Source organism: Pleurodeles waltl, chromosome 1_2 (genome assembly GCF_031143425.1).
Source record: "Pleurodeles waltl isolate 20211129_DDA chromosome 1_2, aPleWal1.hap1.20221129, whole genome shotgun sequence".
In the NCBI taxonomy this organism is placed as follows: Eukaryota; Metazoa; Chordata; class Amphibia; order Caudata; family Salamandridae; genus Pleurodeles; species Pleurodeles waltl.
In genome coordinates, this window is record NC_090437.1 from 1,135,389,749 (window position 1) to 1,135,417,455 (window position 27,707).

The window sequence follows — 27,707 nt, forward strand, 5'->3', positions numbered from 1 at the left end:
TCGATCAACTACGCGAAGTCACACCTTTTGCCGTGTCAAACACAGCAATACTTAGGAGCGACAATCAACACAGCAAAAGGGATTGCCACTCCAAGTCCACAAAGGGTTCAAACATTTCACAAGGTAATACAGGCCATGTATCCAACACAAAAGATACAAGTCAAAATGGTAATGAAACTCCTAGGCATGATGTCTTCATGCATAGCCATTGTCCCAAACGCAAGATTGCACATGCGGCCCTTACAACAGTGCCTAGCATCACAATGGTCACAAGCACAGGGTCAACTTCTAGATCTGGTGTTGATAGACCGCCAAACATACATCTAGCTTCTATGGTGGAACAGTACAAATTTAAACAAAGGGCGGCCTTTCCAAGACCCAGTGCCACAATACGTCATAACCACAGATGCTTCCATGACAGGGTGGGGAGCACACCTCAATCAACACAGCATCCAAGGACAATGGGACATACATCAGAGGCAGTTTCACATAAATCACTTAGAACTGTTAGCAGTATTTCTAGCGCTGAAAGCATTTCAACCCATAATAAACCAAAAATACATTCTTGTCAAAACAGACAACATGACAACAATGTATTATCTAAACAAACAAGGAGGGACACACTCGACACAGTTGTGCCTCCTAACACAAAAAATATGGCATTGGGCGATTCACAACCACATTCGCCTAATAGCACAATTTATTCCAGGGATTCAGAACCAGTTGGCAGACAATCTCTCTCGAGATCACCAACAAACCCACGAATGGGAAATTCACCCCCAAATACTAAACAATTACTTTCAAATTTGGGGAACACCTCAAATAGATCTATTTGCAACAAAAGAAAACTCAAAATGCCAAAACTTCGCATCCAGGTACCCACAAAATCAATCCCACGGTAATGCTCTATGGATGAACTGGTCAGGGATATTTGCGTATGCCTTTCCCCCTCTCCCTCTCCTTCCATATCTAGTAAACAGGTTGAGTCAAAACAAACTCAAACTCATACTAATAGCACCAACATGGGCAAGGCAACCTTGGTACACAACACTAGTAGACCTTTCAGTAGTACCTCATGTCAAACTACCCAACAGACCAGATCTGTTAACACAACACAAACAACAGATCCGACATCCAAATCCAGCATCGTTGAATCTAGCAATTTGGCTCCTGAAATCCTAGAATTCGGGCACTTAGACCTCACACAGGAATGTATGGAGGTCATAAAACAAGCTAGAAAACCTACCACTAGACACTGCTATGCAAATAAGTGGAAAAGATTTGTTTATTACTGCCATAATAATCAAATTCAACCTTTACACGCATCTGCAAAAGAAATAGTAGGATACTTACTACATTTGCAAAAATCTAACCTAGCTTTCTCTTCCATTAAAATACATCTTACGGCAATTTCTGCTTACCTACAAATTACGCACTCAATTTCATTGTTTAGGATACCAGTCATAAAGGCGTTTATGGAAGGCCTAAAGAGAATTATACCACCAAGAACACCACCAGTTCCTTCATGGAACCTCAACATTGTCCTAACACGACTCATGGGTCCACCTTTTGAGCCCATGCACTCTTGTGAAATGCAATACTTAACGTGGAAAGTTGCATTTTTAATTGCCATCACATCTCTAAGAAGAGTGAGTGAGATTCAAGCATTTACCATTCAAGAACCATTTATTCAAATACACAAAAATAGAGTTGTTCTACGGACCAATCCTAAATTTTTACCAAAAGTAATTTCACTGTTCCACCTAAATCAAACGGTAGAATTACCAGTGTTCTTTCCACAGCCAGATTCTGTAGCCGAAAGAGCACTACATACATTAGACATCAAAAGAGCATTAATGTACTACATTGACAGAACAAAACTAATTCGAAAGACAAAACAATTATTTGTCTCCTTTCAAAAACCTCATACAGGAAATCCAATTTCAAAACAAGGCATTGCTAGATGGATAGTTAGGTGCATTCAAACCTGCTATCTTAAAGCTAAAAGAGAACTGCCTATTACACCAAAGGCACACTCAACCAGAAAGAAAGGTGCTACCATGGCCTTTCTAGGAAATATTCCAATGAACGAAATATGTAAGGCAGCAACATGGTCTACGCCTCATACATTTACCAAGCACTACTGTGTAGATGTGCTAACTGCACAACAAGCAACAGTAGGTCAAGCTGTATTAAGAACATTATTTCAAACTACTTCAACTCCTACAGGCTGAACCACCGCTTTTGGGGAGATAACTGCTTACTAGTCTATGCACAGCATGTGTATCTGCAGCTACACATGCCATCGAACGGAAAATGTCACTTACCCAGTGTACATCTGTTCGTGGCATGAGTCGCTGCAGATTCACATGCGCCCACCCACCTCCCCGGGAGCCTGTAGCCGTTTAGAAGTAGATCTTGAACAATTGTACATTTGTAAATATATTACTTTAACCTTTATTATGTACATACGTATTAATTCCATTGCATGGGCACTATTACTAATATACACAACTCCTACCTCACCCTCTGCGGGGAAAACAATCTAAGATGGAGTCGACGCCCATGCGCAATGGAATCGAAGTAGGAGGAGTCCCTCGGTCTCGTGACTCGAAAAGACTTCTTCGAAGAAAAACAACTTGTAACACTCCGAGCCCAACACCAGACGGCGGACTGTGCACAGCATGTGAATCTGCAGCGACTCATGCCACGAACAGATGTACACTGGGTAAGTGACATTTTCCATATATATATATATATATATATATATATATATATATATATATATATATATATATATATATAAATTTACTGGGAAAAAAACAAGGTTATAGGGACTTTATAGTTAGGTTCTGAATTTACTCGTACAAAACCATAGAAATTCAGCAGTTATAGTTACAGTTTCAAATAACTAAAGCTCGCGCCCTAAGGTTACCATAACTCTCTCAACAATAATATTTTTGCATATGTTGTAGTGAGAATATGAAGGATGGCAAAGAATGTGTTAACGATATATGTGGAGTAATTAGCCGAAGGCCCTTCACGGCATCTGTTGGCCACGGGGCCTGAGGCCAACCCCTGTTAGCACCTAACCATACAGGGGAGGTTGCCCACAAGACCTGGCCTGCAGCCAGACCCTGTGGCCAACACCCCATATCCACTCAAACCCACAAGGTGCACAGCCCTTTCGCCATACCAGGCTCTGGTTCTCTGGTTGTGAGAATAGGTGTGAGAGGGTGTATCTGGGGGTGAGAGTGACTGTCATATTGTCTGTCTGGGTGTGAGAGTGCATACATCAGTGTTTTAGTGGGTGCATCAGTGTGTGCGTAGGTCTGTGAGTGAGGGTGTCAGTGGGTCTGTGAGAGGGTGCATGAGTGTCTGAGAGGGTCTGCGAGTGGGTGCGTAAGTGTCTAACTGGGTGTGTGAGTGAGAGAAATTGATTGAAAGAGAGACCGAAAGAGAGAAAAAAGTGAGAGAGAAAGAGTTTTTTTAGGCTTTAATATCTCATTGTTGTAGAATGAGATTTTTGTTGGATTTAACAAAACATTTATTCAATATTTTTTTAAAGTATAATTTTTGTAATTAAAAAACAAAAAAATGGAAACGAGTCTGACTCGACTTGTACCCCCGTAGCTCAGTGTGAAGGACTGTGACCTTCACACTGAACTATGGGAGTTTTGTTTTGTGTTTTTAGCCATTTATGGGCTATGTAGGACTGTGAGGAAGCCCTCAAGGGATCCCCCGCTTCCCCTACTTTTTTATTTCTTTTTTATTTTTAAAAATTCCTTTATGGGCTATGTGGGACCACGAGGAGGCCTCAAGGGCCCCCCATGGTCCCAACCTTTTTATTTGTTTAATATCTTTTTTTATTTTTTTTAAAAGCCCTTTATGGGCTATGTGGGACTGCAAAGGAGCCCTCAAGGGCTCACCTGCGGTCCCTACTTTTTAAAAAATTTATAACTTTATTTATATTATTTTTTTGTTAAAAAGCCCTTACCGGCTACCTGGCACAGCTCCCTGCTTGCCAAAGCATTTCATCTCTGTCCCCTGCAAGCGTGCAGGGGACAGAGATGAAAGCTCTGCTGTTTCACAGCCAGACCTGCTGTAAAGGCAGCCGGATCTGCTTTAAAGGCCCTGCTGTCAAGTGTCAAACAGGTGTCAAACAGGAGAGTGTTGGCGGCAGTGCTGCAGCCAAGCCACAGCAAACAGCTATGTCCCCGGGGCTGGCACCCACAGGACATAGCAGGAGCGGCCCAAGGGGTGGTGGTCCCCAGGGCCATCAGAGGCTTCTCGAGGAAGGCCGGATGGCCCCCCTCAAACGTAGACATAACCCAAAGGGGAGGCGGTCCCTGGGGATAATGCGTGTCAGAAACGGACCCCCTTCACTTTTTTTTCACTTTGCCCTGGGGGTGGTGGTCCCTGGGGTTCAGGGGCTACAGACCCCCCACATCCATTTTAAAAAAAGCCCCGGGGGCGGAGGTCCCCGGGGTGCGGGGGCTGGTGGGCCCCTTGCATTTATTTAATTATAAACCCTGGGGAGATGGAGGCCTTGAGCGTGGCATATTTAAAAGAAAAAAAATTATAATCCAGGGAGGTTGTGGTCCCCAGAGCTGTGGGGGGCAGGGAGGCCCTCACACACAGAATTTCTTATGCCCCTCGAAAGCCTATAAAAAAAAGCCTGCACTTGTTTTTGTTTTTTTTTCTAATGTTTTTTTTTGCCACAAATTCGCAAATCTCACGAACTTGCGGCAAAAAAATAATTTGAAAAAATGTTTTTTTACTCTTGTTAGTTCTGAGGGGTCAGGGTATCTCTACTCTTGCCCTCCCCCCTTTTTAAAAAAAATGTTTTAAAACTTTTTTTCTGGAACTCTTCTCAAGCCAAGTCACAAGATGGCTCCCATCATTTCCTGGTTTGAAGTGTTGGCAGCCAATCAGAGCTGTGCATTTCACTGAACAAGCTAGTCTTTATTCCCGAATACTTCGCAGCGAGAGATATACAAATTTGAATTTCCCTTAATTTCTCAAAACTACTGAACAGATTTACACCAATAAACAAAATGCTAAATCTGTGCACCAACAGCAAGCTTTCTGCCAAATTTGGTGTAATTCTGTCCAGTAGTTCGGGCTATAGATGTGTTGACAGATCCTATGGGAATTAACATGGGAAAGGCAATGTTTTTTGAGCCCCCTATTTCTTGGCCCCCCATTGACATATCACCCCGAAACTTTCCATGCACACCAAGAATCACCACAACACTTTTTTTTTTTTTAAAGTTTAGTCGAGATTCGTCAAACGGTGACAACGATATAGGCAAGTCAAAAACGCATTGTCCATTGAAACATTGTCCTAACTATAACTACCTACTGGTGACCACCAGTAGGTAAAATATATATAAGTATATAAGTATATATATATATATATCTATATATATATATATATATATATATATATATATATAGATATATGAAATTTAATAATATTTCCTATAGAAATAGTTTTAATATGTATTTTCACGATAATTAAACATTTTTAAATTGTCTCCTTACTTTCCAATGCAGAGTCCCCTATGTCTAATACGCCGCAGAGCAGTGATACTTTGGTTTTTAATTTCTTATGGATAATTGATTTTTGCCAGAGTAACAGAGATAGGAAGTTATTGCGGTACAGAAATTTAGACTGATTTATTCACAACACATGAACTAGTATTATGTGTCTGTTTGTATATGCTGTTCTGATTTTCCATGTAGAGTAACATATTCTCAGAGTTTACATTTTAGCTACTCCTACTAATTACACATTTCCAGAGTTGTCCTAGGACACCCAAAAAAGGTTGATGAGGAACAGACTGTGTAGTGTTTTATGTGACTACGTTGAGAATAAATTGTCTGAGTAGGGCAAAATTTACCCACTCCTGCACAGCATTTAGTTAATCTAGAGTAGATCTTTGTTAATTTTATCGTTGGTGCTTGTATATTTGGCATTAAAAAGATATTGGCCACGGGGTGGAGAATGAACCTACATGGGGAAAATAGGGGAAGTGAATCCAGAGTACTGCCCGGCTTTGGTCACTCTATCGAAAGACTAGATGTCTCTCTGTCTGTCTTTATGTGTGTGTGTGTGTGTGTGTGTGTGTGTGTGCGCGTGTGCGCACGAGCATGCGTTTCCGCACATACTTAGAATCAACTGATTGTACTTATTCAACTGGTCAGTGGCTTTGTTAGATATTTTGCACATTTATAATTTTGTGCATCATAAACAACATAGAATGTAGTTTTAGCTCTTGAATGTACATGTACACACTGATATAGTGCAATTGTCTTTGAAACAAATTTCTTTTGACATGTAGAAGTGTGTTTTCCTGTCTTTTGTTAACCAGGCCACAAATTGAGCCTGCTAGTCATCTTTTTCAAAATTAATGTTTCCCTTAGACATCTTTCTGTGTTCATTATTTCTGCATCACACAGTCAAGCAGTCATGTTTTTTTTATTTCCATTGATGATGTTCTTGTGGTTCCCAATTAAATCTTCCTAGCTTGGTCACAACCTGTATCTTTTTCAAGGAGCTTCTGCTAACACACTGTGCTCTATTCATTCATAATAATTTACTGTTCGTGTAACTAGTATGTCCTGCCATCTCCGGATGATATTAGCATGGAGTGGGTGGAATCAATATTCATCCAGTGGGATAGGTGCTAAGGCATTATGATGTTTAATACAACTGCTCTGATTTGCTGAGATCGTAATAGTTTTGGTCATATCACAGTGATGTAGCAGTTTTAGTGATTTACTATGTGAAAAACTGTATGTAAACCCCTTGTTGTGGGGGGAGCCAGAACTTCCCAGATAACTTTTCTATCCTGCTAAGGTTGCTGTCTGTTTCACTATTGGTTTTGCTGCCTGTCAGATATGGCCTTTTCTGCAGGGTCACCCAAAACATTTGGCCTTCTTCCTCCCCTTTTTTCTGAATTAGTTTTTGTTGGCTTTAGGACTCTGGGCACTTTACCACTGCTAACCAGTGCTGAGGTGCATGTGCTCTTTCCCTAAAACTTGGTAACACTGGCTTTTACACAATTGCCATATTTAATTTACTTATAAGCCCCTAATAAAGTGCACTGCATGTGCCCAGGGCCTATAAACTAAATGCTACTAATGGGCCTGTAACACTGATTGTGCCACCCACTTAAGTAGCCCTTTAAACATATTGCAGGCCTGCCACAGCAGAGCCTGTATGTGCAGTTTCACTGTCATGCCGACTTGGCATTTAAAACCCCTTGGCAAGCCTTAAACCCCCCTTTTCTTACACATAAGGCACCCCTAAGGTAGGCTCTAGGTAGCCCGTAGGGTGCTGTGTAAGTAAAGGACATGACATATATAGTTTTTACTTTTACACATCCTGGTAGTAAAAAACTTCCAAATTCGTTTTTCACTTCTGTGAGGCCTACCATTCTCAATGAATAACATTGGGGACTCCTTAATACATCTATTAAGTGTAATTCCTGATTAGAAGGAGGTAGAGCTGTTATGTTTAGTACCTATGGAATTGTGATGACAAATCCTCTTTAATTGTAAAGTCAGATTTATCATTACAATTTTAAAAATGGCAGTTAGAAAGTTACCAACACAACAAGATGATGGACGGAGTTTTTAAACGTCTCACACACTCACCCCCAGTCACAGATCTGGGTTAAATCTCCAGTTTTTTAAAAATCCAGGGGCATAGTGAGCATGGGTATGCCCAGACATAGGTTCCTTGCTTGCTGCACCACAGGGATTCAAGTTAGTCAGGCTGATGAGGGGTGATACTCTGCAACCGGTCCCAGGATGCTTGTTTCCGGTCTAGGGAGGACCTGGCTTGGCAGTTCGGGTTAGACTGTTCCCATGGGGAGCAGGGTCAAGACTGATTTGCATATGGCTGTGTCCAAACTGGGGTGATGTGGCGAGCAAAATAACAATAGATTAAACCCAGGTATGTGACTTAGGAGGTGAGCTTTAGAAAAGTTTCAACACTGTGTCCATTATTTTATTTTGTGATGCTGCTCTGTGCACCCTAAGTGGCTAGGGTCTGCCCAGACAAGGCTCCAATGCTTGCTGTCCCACTGGATTCAAGCTAGCCTGGCTGATGAGCAGTGATACCCTGAAACCTGACCCAGGAAGCTTGTTTCTGGTCCAGGGAGGACCTGGCTTGGCAGTTCTGGTTGGACTGTTCCCATGGGAAACCAGGTCAAGACTGATTTGCATATGGCTGGGTCCAAACTGGGGTGACATGGCAAGCAAAGTAACAACATATTAAACCCTGATCTGTGGCTGGGGGTGAGTATTTGAAAAGTTTCAACACTCAGGCCCTCATTAAAAGTCTGACGGTCCTAGGACTTGCCACCAATGCGGCAGTCCGGCCTCCACTTTATGACTGTGGCGAACGCACCATGGTCAGACCACCAGCACCACCACTTTTTTGCCAGCCGACAACCTGGCGGTGCTGGTGGTCTTAATCTGCTCTTGCATGGGCAGTGGAGGTGCCCCCATGGACAGTCCCGTTGCTCTTTTCACTGTCTGACTAGCAGATAGTGAAATGTGTGACAGGTGCCCTTGCACCCAGCACACTGCAACATTACCACCGGCTCAATTATTAGCCGGTGTCAATGTTGTGGGCTGTTTCCCGCTGGCCCAGTGGGAAGCTCATAATAGGGGCTGCGGGAGGGCTGCTGCATAAGCGGTACCTGGACTGCAGGAGTTTGGCAGGCAGGCGTTTCTGCCCGCCAAACTCATAATCAGGGCCTCAGTCCATCATTTTATTTTGTGATGTTACTGTTAGAAAGTTGTCATTTTTCTGCTCTTAACCCCGTGTGCCTGCTGCCTGTCTCAAATACATGTCTGGAGTGGGTGACAGCTTGGCCTTGTGCATTCCCTGTAGACAGCCACACAAAATGGGAGATTAGGTGTGACCTGATGGGTAAAAATAGGCCATAAACTGGCTTGATGGGGGGGCGAAGCTTAGCCCTGCCTCACAATTGATTAGGCTTGTCCTGTCCACCCACAATAGGACTTAAAGACCCTCCATTGTCACTCCAGCTAGATTGTAGCCAGAGGAGGAAGGGCATCTGTGCATTTGAAAGGCATGCCTATAGAAGCTTCTCCCACCTCCCAGAACCAGGGCACCAAAGTATAAATACTGGGCTTCAGACACCACCACTTCAGTACACTTCTGGGCTTGTGGATACTCTGCCAGGAAGGACCTCTGTGCTGCTGAAAGGATTGCCACTCTGCTGAACTGCTACTTTGCTAGACGCCTGTGCTGCTGTGCAGACATGTGCCTGCTGCCTGCTTGCCTGGGAGTGAGAAGGACTGGACCTGCATCTCTACAACCCAGAATGACTCCAAAGGTAAGGGAGGCTAGACCTGCTACCCCGTGTATGGACATAAGTTTACATGCATTCGTCCAGATATGATGAGTGTATCTGCGAGAGATGCCCTAATGCTGTCCTCACACAGCCTAAAGGCATATCCTACTGAACTCCATGACCGCACCTGAGACACAGGTGCAGGGCAAGTGTCTCTCCCCCTACCAAATACATCAGACCACATGGAAATACATTTGGGTGGTTAAGTTAGTTTAGAAAACATTGTTGTTGATCAGTTCTCTCTCACTGTTGACGTCATCTTCCTAACAGTATCTCAGAATGAAGTAAATCAGAGATTCCAAAATTCTAGCAAATAGGTCATTCAATTTAAGCATACCACAGCACCTGATCCGGGTGATAAGGTTTATTCCATCCCACTTGGAGATCAATAAATACTGGTAATAGGCTGCTAAGAACATGTATATGGTAAATGATTACGGGAATAAGTGACACTTAGAAAAACGAGGGGTGTATATGTGATGCATATCCAATTGTTTTGTCACTCAGAAAACTATGAGCATCCTTACTGTGTGAGAATATTAAGTTGCAAAAGCCTATAAAGATATATAAAAAAAAAAAACAGTGGCTCGAAGGGCCAGCTGACTGGCCTCCTGTTTTCTGAAGTCTCACTGATACAAAAGACTTCCAACCAGTCTGCTCTGGCACCTGGACTCTGCCATCTGTGGTTATGCCCTGCCAAGTGGCACTACCCCCTGTCTTGAATCCTTGGAAGTGGGCCAGGGTGCTCTGCCCTCTGTGGTCCTCACTGCTGCAAAGCAACACCACACAGACTGTTCACCAGGATTTAAGGTACTGTGTTCAGCGGGCTTAAGTGGGTCTCTGTATCTGGCCTGTGCTCTATCGCGGTCAGCCTGACCTCTTGACTTTGTCCTGGTCAGGCGCAATGGGATATCTACAGTTAGCACTTTGTGCTTTTTATGCACTATTTTCACCCAGGTCTTTAAAATTGCATATCTCAGGATCAATTTATTGGATTTTTTGTCGTTTTGGTCTTGTTTTATTTATTAAAAATATTCTCTATTTTTCTAAACTGGTGTGGTGTCTTTTTGTTTTTCACTGTGTTAATGTATTAAGTCTTGCACAAATACTTTACACGTTACTTCTTAAGTTAAGCTTTACTGCTCTATCCCAAGCTACCAGAGGATGAGCACAGGTTAATTGAGGATGTGTATGTGACTTACTCTAACTAGGACTGTGGTTCTTATTTAGACAGGGTGCATACCTCTACCAACTAGAGACCCAGCTTCTAACACTGTCCATTTGGGACTTTGGGAAATTTATGATTTTGCACTGCTCTCTAATGCTCAAATGGCTGAAGGCCTTTATGTCAATAATTCTGTACAGCATCTTTTTATTTTTGTAATATATCCTTAAATGTATTCCACATATCTAGAACTCAATTATTGAGTGCCCCCTACTGAATTTACTGTATTTCTGATCTGTTGATAGAGGCCTTACCTCAGGGGACACATTAACTCTTAAAATTGAGGTTTAACCCTGTCTCCAGTTAATCAACCTGTAGTCATTCTGTTGAGGTAAAGATTTGGGGTGTAAAATTTTCGGGGGCTCCGCACCCACAACTTAACTCATCTGAAGTAGACTTTAGCTCATGTCTTGCTGCAATGGAGCGTATATTAGTTTTTTTGCTTGGAGCGCATATTAGTTTTACTTGCAAGCAAGACCACTGGCAGAATCAAGCTTGTGTGCTTGTTGCCTGACAACTATTGGAGAAATAGGCAGAGCTCCACGCATCACAAAGTATCAGGAAAAGATTAATCTGAAAGTGCATCATAAAAGAGTCGGAGCAAAAGAGCAGCAGTACTCATGAAGGCTATTTTTCTTTTAGACTGTAACTAAAAAACAGTGGATTAGTCTCAGAAGAGCAACTCTACTTTGATTAGACCTATGACTCTACATGAATGCCAGCATTTGAAAGGATTTCTGGTACAATTACTTACCTATGTGTTGGGCATATGAATTATGGAAGCTATATTGGAATCTCACAAGTCAGAAAACATAAACAACTTTTTTTGTTGTCTGATAAAATAATGTGACAGTGATTTCCAAAAACTCATTATTGTGGGTTTCACTGTTACAGAAGGCCCATGCGAACACTATTATATTTAGTTTGATTTGGTTCATTATGAATTCCTGAGGTATACCTTTTTCTTGTTCTGTCATGAGCAGGTGCCTTTGAGTGAGGAACATGTGCCTAAGTATATGCTACTCCTGCTGGAATTAGTGGTGTAAGGCGTGATCTGTTTTGTTATTCAATTGCGTGCCAATTTTACATGTTAAATTAAATTATATTGATAAAGATTGTGACTGACATCTGATTTTAAAATACGGAAGAAATATCTGCCATGTTAACATTTGTACAGGGACCTGGGAAAGCCAATCTTGGGTTGGAACATGCACATAGGTATACGGGACAACACAGTTTAACAGGGAGAATACAGTTATGAATGTTAATACATTGTTGAGATGTCATGAGTAAGCTACATTTTAAAACATTTGCTCCTGCCTTGGTTAGTGGAAAACAGAACTTGGATAGCTAAATGTGAAACACAATCTGGATAGTATCTCTGGAAGGAAATGGAAGAAGGTACTACAAAGACACTTTAAAAAAAAATCTTTATTATATTATTTATTTTTTAGTAAATATCAAAAAAACAACGTAGATATACAAAAACAGTGGCACTGTTTGTTTCTATTTTTTATCTCATAAAGTTTGAAATAGTCTGATGGGTGTGCCACAAGTCATAAATCCATTCTTGCAGGACAGTTTTTTCGACAAGAACCTACGACCTCTACGAGCCTTCAATGTTGGATCCATTTTTCTCATATCCTTTGACACATTTCTTGGCAGCTGCTCACCTCATATATCTGGTCTGCTAGTACTCCGGAATTATACCAACTTTCCATTTGATGGGACTGGAAGCATCTGCCTGTCAGCAACATCTTTCTTAGCAAGCACTAGCCCAAACCCCCCAAAAACGTTTTGATTTCTATTGAAGTCTAAGGGCCTCATTACGAGCATGGTGGTCTACAGACCGCCACACTCACGGTGGTAGTCAGGACTGCCGCTGATGCGGTGGCCAGACTGTCACATTACAACCCTGGTGGTCAGACCACCAGGGAGCAACCAGCTCTGCCAGTCTCCATGATCCCGGTGGCCTTGCATTGGCAGAGATTGTAATCCTCCAGGGCAGCGCTGCATGCAGCGCTGCCCTATGGATTAAGACCTTGTGCTCCACCAGCCATAAAATGGCTGATGGAGAACAGGTGCAGGGGGCCACAGGGGGCCCTGCACTGCCCATGCAGACAGTGAACATCGCGAGGGTGCTGGGGCACCCTGCTGGCTACAGCATTGCCGCCAGCTTGAATACAAACTGGAGACAATGCTGTAGCCTGTTTCCCGCTAGGCCGGCGGGCAGAAACTGAGGTTTCCCCCCGTCGACCTAGCAGGAAACTTGTAATAACTCCGGCGAGGAAGATGCCACGAAGGCGGCAGCCACCCAGTCGGGAGTTTGGCAGACGGGCTTTTCTGTCTGCCAAATTCGAAATGAGGCCCTAAATGTTTTGTGATATCTAGTAGTGCTGTTTGAGCTGTGCGAAGAACGGGATGCTGCAGGAACTCTGCTAAGACTCCCTTCACTGCCTCCCCAAACCCCCAGATGACCCTAAAATTCCATCCTTTATGGAGGACATCGCTTTGTTCTATGTGACACCTGAAACATGTAGGAAAGGAGTCTGTACCCATGCCCCAAAACCACTTCCTTGTAAAAGACACTGATTTTAATCTGGTAACAATTACCTTGTGAGCCCCTCAACGGTTACAGGACTTCACTAAGAACTCTACTGTTTAAATGTAATTATCAAGGTTTTCAGGCAATATATTAAGAGATCCGTTGGTCTGAAGAACTGGCAATAAAATAAGTTAAAGAAGGCTAGAGAAATAGGAACAAAAGTTGTTGTGTGGTAAAATAGAATGGGGTCACAAATTATGTCTGTTCGTAGTAAAAATTGTACCACCATTTGTGGCTGGTAGAATGCAGTGTTAATGAAACTGGAACACTAGTGTCAGCTCTACCCTCCCATCCAGCTCAGGAAGACCATTCAGCCTGGTGATGGACCTTCAGGATTTGAATGACACACCTCAGCTCCCTTTATGTGTGACTGTCTGGAGGGAATGCACAAAGCCCAGCTGTCACCTACCTCAAACGTGTATTCAGAGACAAGCAAAGGGCACAGAATGGTGAAAGTAAGAAAACGCCAACTTCCTAAAAGTGGCATTTTCAAACTTACAACTTAAAATCTGACTTGACCGTAAGTTATGATTTTAAAGTCCAGAGAACACCAACGTGAAATATCTATCTTGTCCCAGTTGGAAACTGCACTTATAAAATGTAATAAGGGTCCCATTAACCTATTGGACACATTGGCCTTGCAGGAGTGAAAAACGAATTTAAGAGAGACATGCAAAACTTTGAAGTAAATGCCCAACTTTTTAAATACACTGCACCCTGCACTTGGGGCTGTCCATGGCCTTCCTTAGGGAAGGTTTATATGTATTAAAAAGGAAGGTTTGGTCTTGGCAAGTGGCTTAATTTACCAGGTGAACAGGGCAGTTTAAAACTGTGCACACAGGCTCTGCAATGGCAGGCCTAAGCCCTGTTTAAAGGGCTACGGAAGCGGGTGGCACAATTAGAGCTGCAGGCCCACAAGTAGCATTTAATTTACAGGCCCTGGGCGCATGTATTGCACATTAATAGGGACTTAAAATTACATTACTTATGCCAGTTGTGGATAGTCCAATGTTACCATGTTTTAGGGCAAGAGAACATGCACTTAAACACTAGTCAGCAGTGGTCAAGTGTCCAGAACCCTAAAGGGAGCAAAAATACAGTCAGCAAAACAGAAGGTCTAGAGGCAAAAAGTCTAGGGTAAACTACGCGAAGGATGCCTGGCCTAACACACCCTTTCAGCAATTTTTATATCATTTGCACTTAAGAACATTGGGTGGCCGATCAGCTTTTTGGGGGGATTTCGGGAGCAAAAAAGGGCAAGAAGCAGCCCCCAGAAGTCTTGCATGCTCAATCCTCCAGGTGCAAAGCTGCTACCACTGCTTAGGCACACAGAGCGCATGTCCTAAACATTTGTCAGGCAACTATTTGTGTATCGGTACATTTGTGAAGCACTACTGCCCCTACAGTCAAGCCGGTTGAGGGAAGCATTTTTGTTGGCTCTGTCCTGCAGGGCTGTTTGGTCTGAGGCAGAGAGACCCACCACCTTGGGATGTTCTTCAGTGATATCCATTCACAAGGTGAGAAATCTATGGTTAGAGTTATCCATCAAAAGAACAAGTTACTGACCTTCAGTAAGGATCTTTCTGGTGGATATTTGACTTAACCCCATATTCATCACTGATACTCCCAACTCCCCATTCTGTGAACCGGACTCTTTTTCCATCTAAAGAGGTCCAACTCTAGAGATCTACACACTAGTCATGCCAATCTACTGATGGGTTCTGCTTCTGAGCCTAGAGAGAAACTGACATCACTGCACAGTTTTTATTCTGCTCCCCTTATTAATTCCGGAGCAGAAAAATGTTAGCGCGAGCAGCAGAACTCCACTCACTGTTGTGCTTTAAAGTTCCTTGATCCAGTCTGACCCTGGGGAATATTCACAAGGTGAGGAATCCACAGGTAGATAAGAATATCCATAAGAAATATCCAAAGGTAAGCAACTTGTTCTTCTCTTTCAGATTAACTGAAGTAAATGTAATTTAGCCTGTGTTTTTAAGTAAGATTTTGATTGTCAATGTTATTGCAGGTTTATTTATATGGCTTTTACCTTAAGAAAAATTATTTTCTTCTCATTTCTTTTTAGTTGATTTGGAACATATGCGCACAGTGAAATTCGAGAAACACCAACGGTTTTGCCAAGAACACAATCTTAATGGCCATATTGTGTCTGCAAAGAGTGGAGATTCTGTGAGTAACACAAAGTTGATAATAACATTTTAAAAGTCTTCCCATAAGATTATCTCAGAGATGTCAAAAGTGTGAGTAATGTTTACAGAGGGAATAACCATATTTCGCCTACAGGGAAACATAACTGTTTTTGATTTGTTTAGAAACGTCTGTAGTCATTAACTATATACTTATTTTCTCAGACAGCACCATAGTATGTTTTAATTAGTATGTCACTTGAGGACTGAATTCTGTAATAGGGTATGCATTTGATTGATTTGTTTTATTGATGCCAAATATTTTTTTTTAGCGTGGAGCTTTTTACATTCTTAAACGGCATTTGCCTTGTGGGTTCAAATACCTTATGTCACTTCTACCTCCATTTCGCAATGGTTTTACCAGCATCTTTCAATATAAATGCTTATTTATGAGAATATCTTTAATGTAATGAGTGTTAGATATGATCAATCAATCAATCAATCAGAGAACTTATTAAGCGCACTATGTACCCGTCAGGGTTTCGAGGCGCTGGGGGGGGGGGAGGGAGCTGCTAGCATTCGAAGAGCCAAGTCTTGAGGAGTCTCCTGAAAGTGAGGAGGTCCTGGGTCTGGCGTAGCGAGGTGGGGAGAGAGTTCCAGGTCTTGGCGGCGAGGAAGGAGAAGGATCTGCCGCCAGAGGTCTTGCGCTGGATTCGGGGGACGATGGCGAGGGCGAGGTTGGCAGAGCGGAGTTGACGTGTGGGGACGTAAAAGTTGAGTCTGGTGTTGAGGTAAGTGGGTCCGGTGTCGTGTAGAGCCTTGTGAGCGTGGATGAGGAGTTTGAAGGTGATCCTTTTTTCCACGGGGAGCCAGTGGAGGTCTTTCAGGTGGGGGGAGATGTGGCATCGGCGGGGTATGTCGAGGATCAGGCAGGCGGATGCGTTCTGGATGCGCTGGAGTCGTTTGATGTCTTTTGTTGGGATGCCTGTGTAGAGTGCGTTGCCGTAGTCAAGTCTGCTACTGACGAGGGCTTGAGTTACCGTCTTTCTGGTTCCTATTGGAATCCACTTGAAGATTCTGCGAAGCATTCGGAGGGTGCTGAAACAGGAAGAGGAGACTGCGTTGACCTGTTTGGACATGGTGAGAGCGGAGTCGAGGATGAATCCGAGGTTTCTTGCGTGGTTGGCTGGGGTGGGTGGAGGTCCGAGTGCAGTGGGCCACCAGGAGTCGTTCCAGGCCGAGGGGGAGCGTCCGAGGATGAGGACTTCCGTCTTGTCGGAGTTGAGCTTCAGGCGGCTGTTGTTCATCCACTCGGCGATGGATTTTAGTCCCTCGTGGAGGTTGGTTTTGGCGGTGAGAGGGTCTTTGGTCAGGGAGAGGACGAGCTGGGTGTCGTCGGCGTAGGAGATGATGCTGAGGTTGTGTTGACGGGCCACTTTTGCAAGGGGGGCCATGTAGACGTTGAACACCGTTGGACTGAGAGAGGAGTCTTGGGGGACGCCGCAGATGAGGTTGGTGGCTTTGGAGCGGAAGGGGGAAAGCCGGACTCTCTGGGTTCTGTCGGAGAGGAAGGATGAGATCCAGTTGAGGGCTTTGTCTTGGATGCCGGCTTCGTGGAGACGGGCCAGTAGGGTGCGGTGGCAGACTGTGTTGAAGGCGGCTGATAGGTCGAGGAGGATGAGGGCTGAGGTTTCGCCATTGTCTATTTGTTGTCTGATGTCATCAGTGGCGGCGAGGAGTGCGGTCTCGGTACTGTGGTTTCGTCTGAATCCAGATTGAGAGGGGTCTAGGATGGAGTTGACTTCTAGGAAGTGGGCGAGCTGTGCGTTGGCGATCTTCTTGATGACTTTCGCTGGAAAAAGGAGGAGAGAGATCGGTCGGAAGTTTTTGAGATCGTTGGGGTCAGCCTTGGTTGCTTGAGGAGGGGTTGGATTTCTGCGTGCTTCCAGCTGTCCGGGAAGGTGGCGGTGTTGAAGGAGAGGTTGATGATCTTGCGGAGTATGGGGGCGATGGTGGCGTCGGCTTTGTTGAATGCGTGATGTGGGCATGGGTCCGTGGGAGAGCCTGAGTGGGTGGAATTCATGGTTGTTAGGGTTTCGGCGTCGTCCACTTGGGTCCAGGCGGTGAGGCGGCAGGCGTGGGCGTCGTCGTCAGGGGTGGGGTCTGGCGGAGGAGCGGTGTTGAAACTGTCGTGGATGGCTGCGATTTTCTGGTGGAAGAAGGTGGAGAGGTCGTCGCAGAGTTTCTGGGAGGGTGGGACGTCGTTGATGTTGGCGTTAGGGTTGGAGAGTTCCTTCACGATGCCGAAGAGTTCTTTGCAATCGTGGGCGTTGTTGTTGAGGCGTTCAGTGAAATGGGCGCGCTTGGCGAGTCGGATCCGTTGGTGGTGATCACCGTTGGCGTCTTTGAGGGTGGCAAGGTTGTCGGGAGTGCGCTCGAGGATCCATTTCTTCTTGAGCTTCTGGCAGGTGCGTTTTGAGGTGGTCAGTTCTTCTGTGAACCAGATAAGCAGTGGTTGCAGCTTGTCCTTCTCCTAAAGGGAAAAAGTTGTCTTTCTATTGATTCTTGCACTATTTTAATCAGCTCCGTCCTAATCTCAGTTGCTGGAATTACTGAAGACTAAGTGAAAGATCAAAAATTACTTCTTAAATCTCTTTTATAGGTGGTGCGCAGGGTAGGCCACAAACATGTAGCCCTTCAATTAGTGGTTTTGCCCCTTTTACATTGCATGTGCACTACTTCATTGCTCACAATCCTGATGCTTTGAGAGTTTGGTGGGAATTGTGAGCTGATAAAACGGATTAGGAATACTCCAGTGGTCAGAAAGGCACCTTTGTCTTTGAGCACGTCCTGCCGTAGTCCTAATCATGGGTGAATTAGGTTACAGGGATAGTGTTAAAAGTGAATGAAACATAGGTAGAAGCGATTGGAACATAGTGAATCATTGGATTGCCCCATAAGACAGGGACTAATTAGGTGCAGTGTGCAAAGATATATTCTGAACTAGGGATAAAGCCTCACTTATAAGGTTTCGCCTGCACAGCGCTTGCGAAGTCTTATGTTGCAAGAAAAATTCTTTAAGGGTACTTAGAACCCCTACTTCGTGCCTTACATACCTGAACTTCCCGTCTGTTCATTCAAACATTGCGCCAACGTCGCTTGAATTTACTTGCTTTTTAGTGGCTAGCATGGCACTTCCTGGTCTTCTGCTCTTCTTTCTGTTCTGCTTTTACTGTTGCGGGGAGCATCGCCGAAGTACACATTTCGTTTTTTGGTGATTGGTTACTTGTTAGTGTTTGAATGTGAAAAGATGCGCTGAACGCAAGCCATTTTGCTTTCAAATGTGTGTAAACATGTCTGCCAACTTGCAGTGGAGTATTGAGTGCAGATGTAAAGCAAGCAGCGAGTGGGCTCATTATGTTGAGTTTTTCATTACTTAATAATTACATTTCTGATGAATAACAGTTGTAAACATTAACATTATTTGTGTCTTCCTTTCTTTAATCACCACTCACTCATTTTAAAGAAAAGTCATTTGCATGATTGCGTGACGTTTTATTTCGAATTGTTAGTCTCTCAGTGACTTATTAACAGGCAGTCACAAGCGCAGTTACCTTGCAGGCATTAGGGTATTCATTTGAATGGTGCAGCAGGTGCAGTGGTACTGGAACGTTGTCATAACTCCTCTACACAACAGATATTCCTATATTTTACAGCTAAACAGGCAGTCCCAAGTGCATTTACCATGCAGGCATTCGGGTCATGATCTAAATGGTGCAGCAGGTGCCGTGCCGCCAGGGCCACAAGGTGTCAGACCCCCCCTAAAGACAGATTATTGCTAAATCTTACTACTAAACAGCCTGACACAAGTGCAGTGAGCTAGCAGGCTCTACAGTCAAGATTTCAATGGTGAAGCAGGTGGTCACACCTAGAACAAAAGCTCTAGGACTCCACTAAACACCTATTATTGCTATATTTTACAACTAAACAGGCAGTCACAAGTGCAGTTACCCTGCAAGCAATATGGTCATGGTTTGAATAGTGCAACAGGTGCAGTGGCATTTATGCCAAAAGTTGTCAAAACTCTTCTAAACACCAAATATTGCTATATTTTACTACTAAATAGGCAGTCACAAGTGCAATTGTCTTGCTGGCGCTAGGGTTGTGGTTTTAGTGGTGCAGTAGCACCGTTGCCACAAAAATGTCAGAACATCTCTGAACACAGATTGTCGCTAAATCTTGCTACGAAACAGGCACGCACAAGTGCAGTTACCTTGCAGGCACTAGGGTCATGATTTTAGTGGTGCGGCATGTGCAGTGACACCAGGGCCAAAAGCTCTATGAACCGCTCTAAACACCAAATATTGCTATATTTTACTACTAAACAGGCAGTCACAAATGCAGTTATCTTGAGGGCAACAGGGCATGATTTTAGTGGTGCAGCAGTTGTTAGTGGTGCACCAGACCAAAAAGCTCTAGGAACCCCTCTAAACACCACATATTGCTACATATTACTACTAAACAGACAGTCACAAGTGGAGTTACCTTACAGGCACTAGAGTCATGATTTTAGTGGTGCAGCAGGCGCAGTGACACCGAGGCCTAAAGCTCTAGGAACCCCTCTAAACACCACATATTGCTACATATTACTACTAAACAGACAGTCACAAGTGGAGTTACCTTACAGGCACTAGAGTCATGATTTTAGTGGTGCAGCAGGCGCAGTGACACCGAGGCCTAAAGCTCTAGGAACCCCTCTAAACACCAAATATTGGTATATTTTACTGCCAAACAGGCAGTTACAAGTGTAGTTACCTTGCAGGCATTAGGGCCATGATTTGAATGGTGCAGCAAGTGCTGTGACACCAGCGCCACAGTGTCAGAACCCTTCTAAGCACAGAATATTGCTAAACTTTACTATCAAACAGGCTGTCACAAGTGCAGTTACCTTGCATGAATTAGGGTCATGATGTGAATGGTGAAGCAGGTGCAGTGGCACCATGCCCAAAAGCTCTAGGAGCCCCACTAAACACAAATTATTACTAAATTGTACTTCTAAACAGGCATTCACAAGTGCTGTTATCTTGCAGGCATTAAGGTCATGATTTGAATGGTGCAGCAGGTGCAGTGGCACCGGGGCCAAAAATCGTCATAGCTCCTTTAACCTCTTAAATGCGGGCGTCGGCCACTGGCCGACGCCCACACACCCTCCCTGGTGCGGGTCACGACCAGTGGCCGACACCAGGAAGGGCATTAATAAATCCTCGGGTGCGAGGATTTTTTTTAATTTTTTTTTCCCCCCCCCGGGAGACACGGAAGCTACCGTGTCTCCCCCCGCCCCCCACCCGCCCCTTTGTGACGTCAGCGCGCCGCGAGGCGCGCTGACGTTGCAAAGGTGTTTTCCCCATGAAAGCAGGAAGCAGCCTTGCGGCCGCTTCCTGCTTTCATGGGGAAAACGGCCTTTTACACGTTCGGGAAGGCCTCGTAAGAAAGGGGAGAGTCTCCCCTTTCTTACGAGGCCTTCCTGAAAGTGTTTCCTGGCCCCCGGTCGCAGCTGTGCTGCGATCGGGGGCCAGGAAACACTTTCAGGTTTCCTGGCTCCCCCGATCGCAGCACAGCTACGATCGGGGGGGTCAGGAAACATTTTGAAAAGGCCTCGTAAGAAAGGGGAGACTCTCCCCTTTCTTATGAGGCCTTCTGAAACGGTTTCCTGGCCCCCGATCGCAGCACAGCTGCGATCGGGGGCCAGGAAACCCCACTAGACACCAGGGATTTCACTTTTGGGGGGCGGCCCCCCCCGGAAAACGGGCCGCCCCCCCGGCATAATTTTCCTATAAAAAGGTAGGTGCCCCCTGGGGAGGGGGGGGGGGGCGCGATCGCGCGCCCCCCCCCCCCCCCCCCCCCCCCCAGGGGATTTTTATTTTTTTTAAAAAAAAAAAATAAATGAAATGACAGGGGGTCGCCCGTGGGCAGGGTGACCCCCTGTGGGGGCAATTTTTTTTTTAGATGTTGTAGGGTTTCCCTGGGGGCCATTTTGGCCCCCAAGGAAACCATACAACAACTAAAAAAATATATATGTATATATCTATATATATATATCTATGTAGATAGATATATCTAGGTACATGGATATATCTATAGATGTAGATATATATTTATATATATATATATATATAGGTAGATCTGTATCAAAGAGATTTATAAAGCGCGCTACTCACCTGTGAGGGTCTCAAGGCGCTGGGGGGGGGGGGGGCGGGGGGGAGGGAAAGGGGCTAGGAGGTTCACTGTTCAAAAAGCCAGGTTTTGAGGCCCTTCCTGAAAAGAAGTAGGTTTTGGGTCTTGCGAATGTGGGTTGTGAGTGCGTTCCATGTTTTGGGTGCAATGTAGGAGAAGGATCTGCCCCCGGTGGTGGTGTGTTTGATGCGGGGGTCAGAGGCGAGAGAGAGGTCAGCTGAACGGACGTTTCGTGTGGGGGTGTGGAAGGTGACTCTCGTTGAGGTAGGCAGGGCATGTGTTGTGGAGTGATTTGTGTGCGAGGATGAGGATCTTGAAGGTGATCCTTTTGTCAATGGGGAGCCAGTGGAGGGATTTGAGGTGTGGAGAGATGTGTTCGTGTCGGTGGAGGTCGAGGATGAGTCGTGCTGCTGAGTTCTGGATGCGTGTAGTTTGCACTTGAGTTTTAGAGTGGTGCCGGCGTAGAGGGCGTTTCTGTAATCAAGCCTGCTGCTGATGAGTGCGTGAGTGACAGTTTTTCTGGTCTCTGTGGGGATCCATTTTAATGTTTTTCAGTATACGGAGTTTGTTGAAGCATGAGGAGGTAAGAGCGTTGATTTGTTGGGTCATAGAGAGGGAGGAGTCTAGGATGATGCTGAGGTTGCGTGCGTAGTTGGCGGGGGTGGGTGCAGGGCCTAGCGTGGTGGGCCACCATGGGGGGTCCCAGGTTTTTTTGGTGAGGGCCAAAGAGGATTATTTCGGTTTTGCTTGAGTTGAGTTTCAGGTGGTTGGCTGTCATATATACATCACTTTTGTCAATATGTGTGTGGTTTCCCTGGGGGGAAAAGGGTCTGACTTGTCTAGTGGCAGTTTTAGTGCCATAAAGAAGCGCAGAAGGTTTATATGCCTACTGCAAAGAGCACATCTGTATTTTATGTAAATAGCTGAGTACATTAGTAAAGTCTATGGAGAGATGAAGGGCACTTTTGCTGGGTGGTAATGAGGGAATCCGAGGAGGAGGGAGTGGGAGCACCAATAATGATTGTTGGACTGGGCGCAGGAGGTGCTAAAGACTGTGACGAATGGTATGTGACAAGGTGTTTTTTGAGTGTCTTGAAAGTACGTGCTGATTGAGGGAAGAAGCGCAGGTAAGGTGGCCTCTACTGTTGCACGTATCTCACACACACCATCGATTTTGTGACTGTCTACGTAGGCTAGTGTTTTAGAGCAACAGTTTAGCCAATAGCAGAGATGGCATCTTGATGGATGACTGCTGCCTGCACTCGGGTTATAGAGGACCGCTCTGACATAGGATCAGATACTGAGACAGCATCTGAGGGATAGGACAATGGCGCAGACTCTGGGAGTGATTTTTCAGTCAGAGGAGTCCCATTCGAAAACTCCTCTTCCAGTACATTATGAGGGAGGTGATGAGGACAGTCCTGCTGTCCCTTCGCAAGCTGTTCGTGCAACTGGGTAATAGTGGGTTAGGCCAACCCAGAGAGCAGGTGAATGCGGCGGCAAGCAGAGAGAGAGTGCTCTCTTGGGAGCTCACCAATTTAGTTCAGCCCCAAATTCCACCACCCAAATCATATTGTGGAGACATCAAAATTGTCTATGGCAAAACAAACTGGTTTTGTAAGGCAGGCACCTGTGTTTTTGGTCCTGGATTCGGCGGCCATATAGAGAAACACACTAAACCCAAACATTTCTGGAAACTAGACATTCGGGGGAGTCCACAGAGGTGTGACTTGTGTGGATTCCCCAAAGTTTTCTTACCCAGAATACCCTGCAAAGCTGAAATGTTGAGAAAAAACTCTATTTTTCTCGCATTTCTGTCACACAAACTACAGGAATATGCTGGGATCCACAACATTCCTACCACCCAGTGACTCCTCACCTGTCCTGATAAAAACACTACCCCACTTGAGTGCCTACACCTAGTGCCTGTGTCAGGAATGGATCACCCCAGGGTCAACAGCTGCCTCACGTAAGGACCAACATTGACCGTTGTGTGATCTATTCCTGTCGCAGGCACCAGGCCTAACCACACAAGTGAGGTATCATATTTATCGGGAGACTTGGGGGAACGCTGGGTGGAAGGAAATTTGTGGCTCCCCTCAGATTCCAGAACTTTCTGTCACCGAAATGTGTGGAAAACGTGGCATTTTAGCCACATTTTGAGGTTTGCAAAGGATTCTGGGTAACAGAACCTGGTCCGAGCCCCACAAGTCACCTCATCTTGGATTCCCCTGGGTTTCTAGTTTACAAAAATGTGCTGGTTTGCTAGGTTTCCCCAGGTGCCGGCTGAGCTAGAGGCCAAAATCCACAGGTAGGCACTGTTTTCTATGAAAAAATGTGATGTGTCCACGTTCTGTTTTGGGGCATTTCCTGTCGCGGGCGCTAGGCCTACCCACACAAGTGAGGTATCATTTTTATCGGGAGACTTAGGGGAACGCCGGGTGGAAGGAAATTTGTGGCTCCTCTCAGATTCCAGAACTTTCTGTCACCGAAATGTGAAGAAAACTTGTTTTTTTGGCCACTTTTTGAGGTTTGCAAAGGATTCTGGGTAACAGAACCTGGTCCGAGCCCCGCAAGTCACCCCTCCTTGGATTCCCCTAGGTCTCTAGTTTTCAGAAATGCACAGGTTTGGTAGGTTTCCCTATGTGCCGGCTGAGCTAGAGGCCAAAATCTACAGGTAGGCACTTCTCAAAAAACACCTCTGTTTTCTTCCAAAAATTTGGATGTGTCCACGTTGCGCTTTGGGGCGTTTCCTGTCGCGGGCGCTAGGCCTACCCACACAAGTGAGGTATCATTTTTATCGGGAGACTTGGGGGAACGCCGGGTGGAAGAAAATTTGTGGCTCCTCTCAGATTCCAGAACTTTCTGTCACCGAAATGTGAGGAAAACTTGTTTTTTTAGCCACTTTTTGAGGTTTGCAAAGGATTGTGGGTAACAGAACCTGGTCCGAGCCCCTCGAGTCACCCCTCCTTGTATTGCCCTAGGTCTCTAGTTTTCAGAAATGCACAGGTTTGGTAGGTTTCCCTAGGTGCCGGCTGAGCTAGAGGCCAAAATCTACAGGTAGGCACTTCTCAAAAAACACCTCTGTTTTCTTCCAAAAATTTTGATGTGTCCACGTTGCGCTTTGGGGCGTTTCCTGTCGCGGGCGCTAGGCCTACCCACACAAGTGAGGTATCATTTTTATCGGGAGACTTGGGGGAACGCCGGGTGGAAGGAAATTTGTGGCTCCTCTCAGATTCCAGAACTTTCTGTCACCGAAATCTGAGGAAAACTTGTTTTTTTAGCCACTTTTTGAGGTTTGCAAAGGATTCTGGGTAACAGAACCTGGTCCGAGCCCCGCGAGTCACCCCTCCTTGGATTGCCCTAGGTCTCTAGTTTTCAGAAATGCACAGGTTTGGTAGGTTTCCCTAGGTGCCGGCTGAGCTAGAAGCCAAAATCTACAGGTAGGCACTTCTCAAAAAACACCTCTGTTTTCTTCCAAAAATTTTGATGTGTCCACGTTGCGCTTTGGGGCGTTTCCTGTCGCGGGCGCTAGGGCTACCCACACAAGTGAGGTATCATTTTTATCGGGAGACTTGGGGGAACGCTGGGTGGAAGGAAATTTGTGGCTCCTCTCAGATTCCAGAACTTTCTGTCACCGAAATGTGAGGAAAACTTGTTTTTTTAGCCACTTTTTGAGGTTTGCAAAGGATTCTGGGTAACAGAACCTGGTCCGAGCCCCGCGAGTCACCCCTCCTTGGATTGCCCTAGGTCTCTAGTTTTCAGAAATGCACAGGTTTGGTAGGTTTCCCTAGGTGCCGGCTGAGCTAGAGGCCAAAATCTACAGGTAGGCACTTCTCAAAAAACACCTCTGTTTTCTTCCAAAAATTTGGATGTGTCCACGTTGCGCTTTGGGGCGTTTCCTGTCGCGGGCGCTAGGCCTACCCACACAAGTGAGGTATCATTTTTATCGGGAGACTTGGGGGAACGCCGGGTGGAAGGAAATTTGTGGCTCCTCTCAGATTCCAGAACTTTCTGTCACCGAAATGTGAGAAAAACTTGTTTTTTTAGCCACTTTTTGAGGTTTGCAAAGGATTCTGGGTAACAGAACCTGGTCCGAGCCCCGCGAGTCACCCCTCCTTGGATTGCCCTAGGTCTCTAGTTTTCAGAAATGCACAGGTTTGGTAGGTTTCCCTAGGTGCCGGCTGAGCTAGAGGCCAAAATCTACAGGTAGGCACTTCTCAAAAAACACCTCTGTTTTCTTCCAAAAATTTTGATGTGTCCACGTTGCGCTTTGGGGCGTTTCCTGTCGCGGGCGCTAGGCCTACCCACACAAGTGAGGTATCATTTTTATCGGGAGACTTGGGGGAACGCCAGGTGGAAAGAAATTTGTGGCTCCTCTCAGATTCCAGAACTTTCTGTCACCGAAATGTGAGGAGAACTTGTTTTTTTAGCCACTTTTTGAGGTTTGCAAAGGATTCTGGGTAACAGAACCTGGTCCGAGCCCCGCAAGTCACCCCTCCTTGGATTCCCCTAGGTCTCTAGTTTTCAGAAATGCACAGGTTTGGTAGGTTTCCCTATGTGCCGGCTGAGCTAGAGGCCAAAATCTACAGTTAGGCACTTTGGAAAAAACAGCTGTGTTTTCTATAAAAAAAATAGGATGTGTCCATGTTGTGTTTTGGGGCATTTCCTGTCGCGGGCACTAGGCCTACCCACACAAGTGAGGTATCATTTTTATCGGGAGACTTGGGGGAACACAGAATAGCAAAACAAGTGTTATTGCCCCTTATCTTTCTCTACATTTTTTCCTTCCAAATATAAGAGAGTGTGTAAAAAAGACGTCTATTTGAGAAATGCCCTGCAATTCACATGCTAGTATGGGCACCTCGGAATTCAGCGATGTGCAAATAACCACTGCTCCTCAAAACCTTATCTTGATCCCATTTTGGAAATGCAAAGGTTTTCTTGATACCTCTTTTTCACTCTTCATATTTCAGCAAATGAATTGCTGTATACCCAGTATAGAATGAAAACCAACTGCAGGGTGCAGCTTATTTATTGGCTCTGGGTACCTAGGGTTCTTGATGAACCTACAAGCCCTTTACATCCCCGCAACCAGAAGAGTCCAGCAGACAAAACGGTATATTGCTTTCAGAAATCTGACATCGCAGGAAAAAGTTACAGAGTAAAACATAAAGAAAAATGGCTGTTGTTTTCAGCTCAATTTCAATATTTTTTTATTTCAGCTGTTATTTTCTGTAGGAAAACCTTGTAGGATCTACACAAATGACCCCTTGCTGAATTCAGAATTTTGTCTAGTTTTCAGAAATGTTTAGCATTCCGGGATCCAGCATTGGTTTCACACCCATTCCTGTCACTAACTGGAAGGAGGCTGAAAGCACCAAATATAGTAGAAATGGGGTATGTCCCAGTAAAATGCCAAATTTGTGTTGAAAAATTCGGTTTTCTGATTCAAGTCTGCCCGTTCCTGAAAGGTGGGAAGATAGTGATTTCAGCACCAGAAACCCTTGGTTGATGGCATTTTCAGGGAAAAAACCACAAGCCTTCTTCGGCAGCCCTTTTTTCCCATTTTTTTGGAAAAAACTAAATTTTCACTGTATTTTGGCTATTTTCTTGGTCTCCTCCAGGGGAAACCACCAACTCTGGGTACCATTAGAATCCCTAGGATGTTGGAAAAAAAGGACGCAAATTTGGCGTGGTTAGCTTATGTGGACAAAAAGTTATGAAGCCCTAAGCGCGAACTACCCCAAATAGCCAAAAAAGGGCTCAGCACTGAGGGGGGAAAGGCCCAGCAGCTAAGGGGTTAAACACAAAATATTGCTATATTTTGCTACAGGCAGTCACAATTTCGGTTACCTCATAGTTAAAAGGGCCATGATTTGAATGGCGCAGCAGGTGCAGTGGCACTTTACTAACTACACATTGCTGTACTCTAATACAATGCCATATTAAATAAGGTCCAAATTACACGTTTGGAACCCTGGGATATTAATTCAACATGCATCACAACATAAACAACTATTAACGGTTGATCAAATTTAAAACAAACATAATTATAACTTTTTTCTAATATTTATAATCCAGTTACTAATATAGAATGC

The 27,707-nt window shown here is 44.9% G+C and overlaps 1 protein-coding gene across 1 annotated transcript in view; it reads left to right on the forward strand.

The window, feature by feature from the left end:
- RAB28 (RAB28, member RAS oncogene family) overlaps positions 1 to 27,707 on the forward strand; it is a 625,431-nt gene that overhangs the window by 487,219 nt on the left and 110,505 nt on the right. Inside the window, exon 5 of the mRNA XM_069202784.1 lies at positions 15,312 to 15,415. Within this exon, the coding sequence (XP_069058885.1) occupies positions 15,312 to 15,415 (104 nt within the window). The remainder of the gene's footprint in view (positions 1 to 15,311; positions 15,416 to 27,707) is intronic.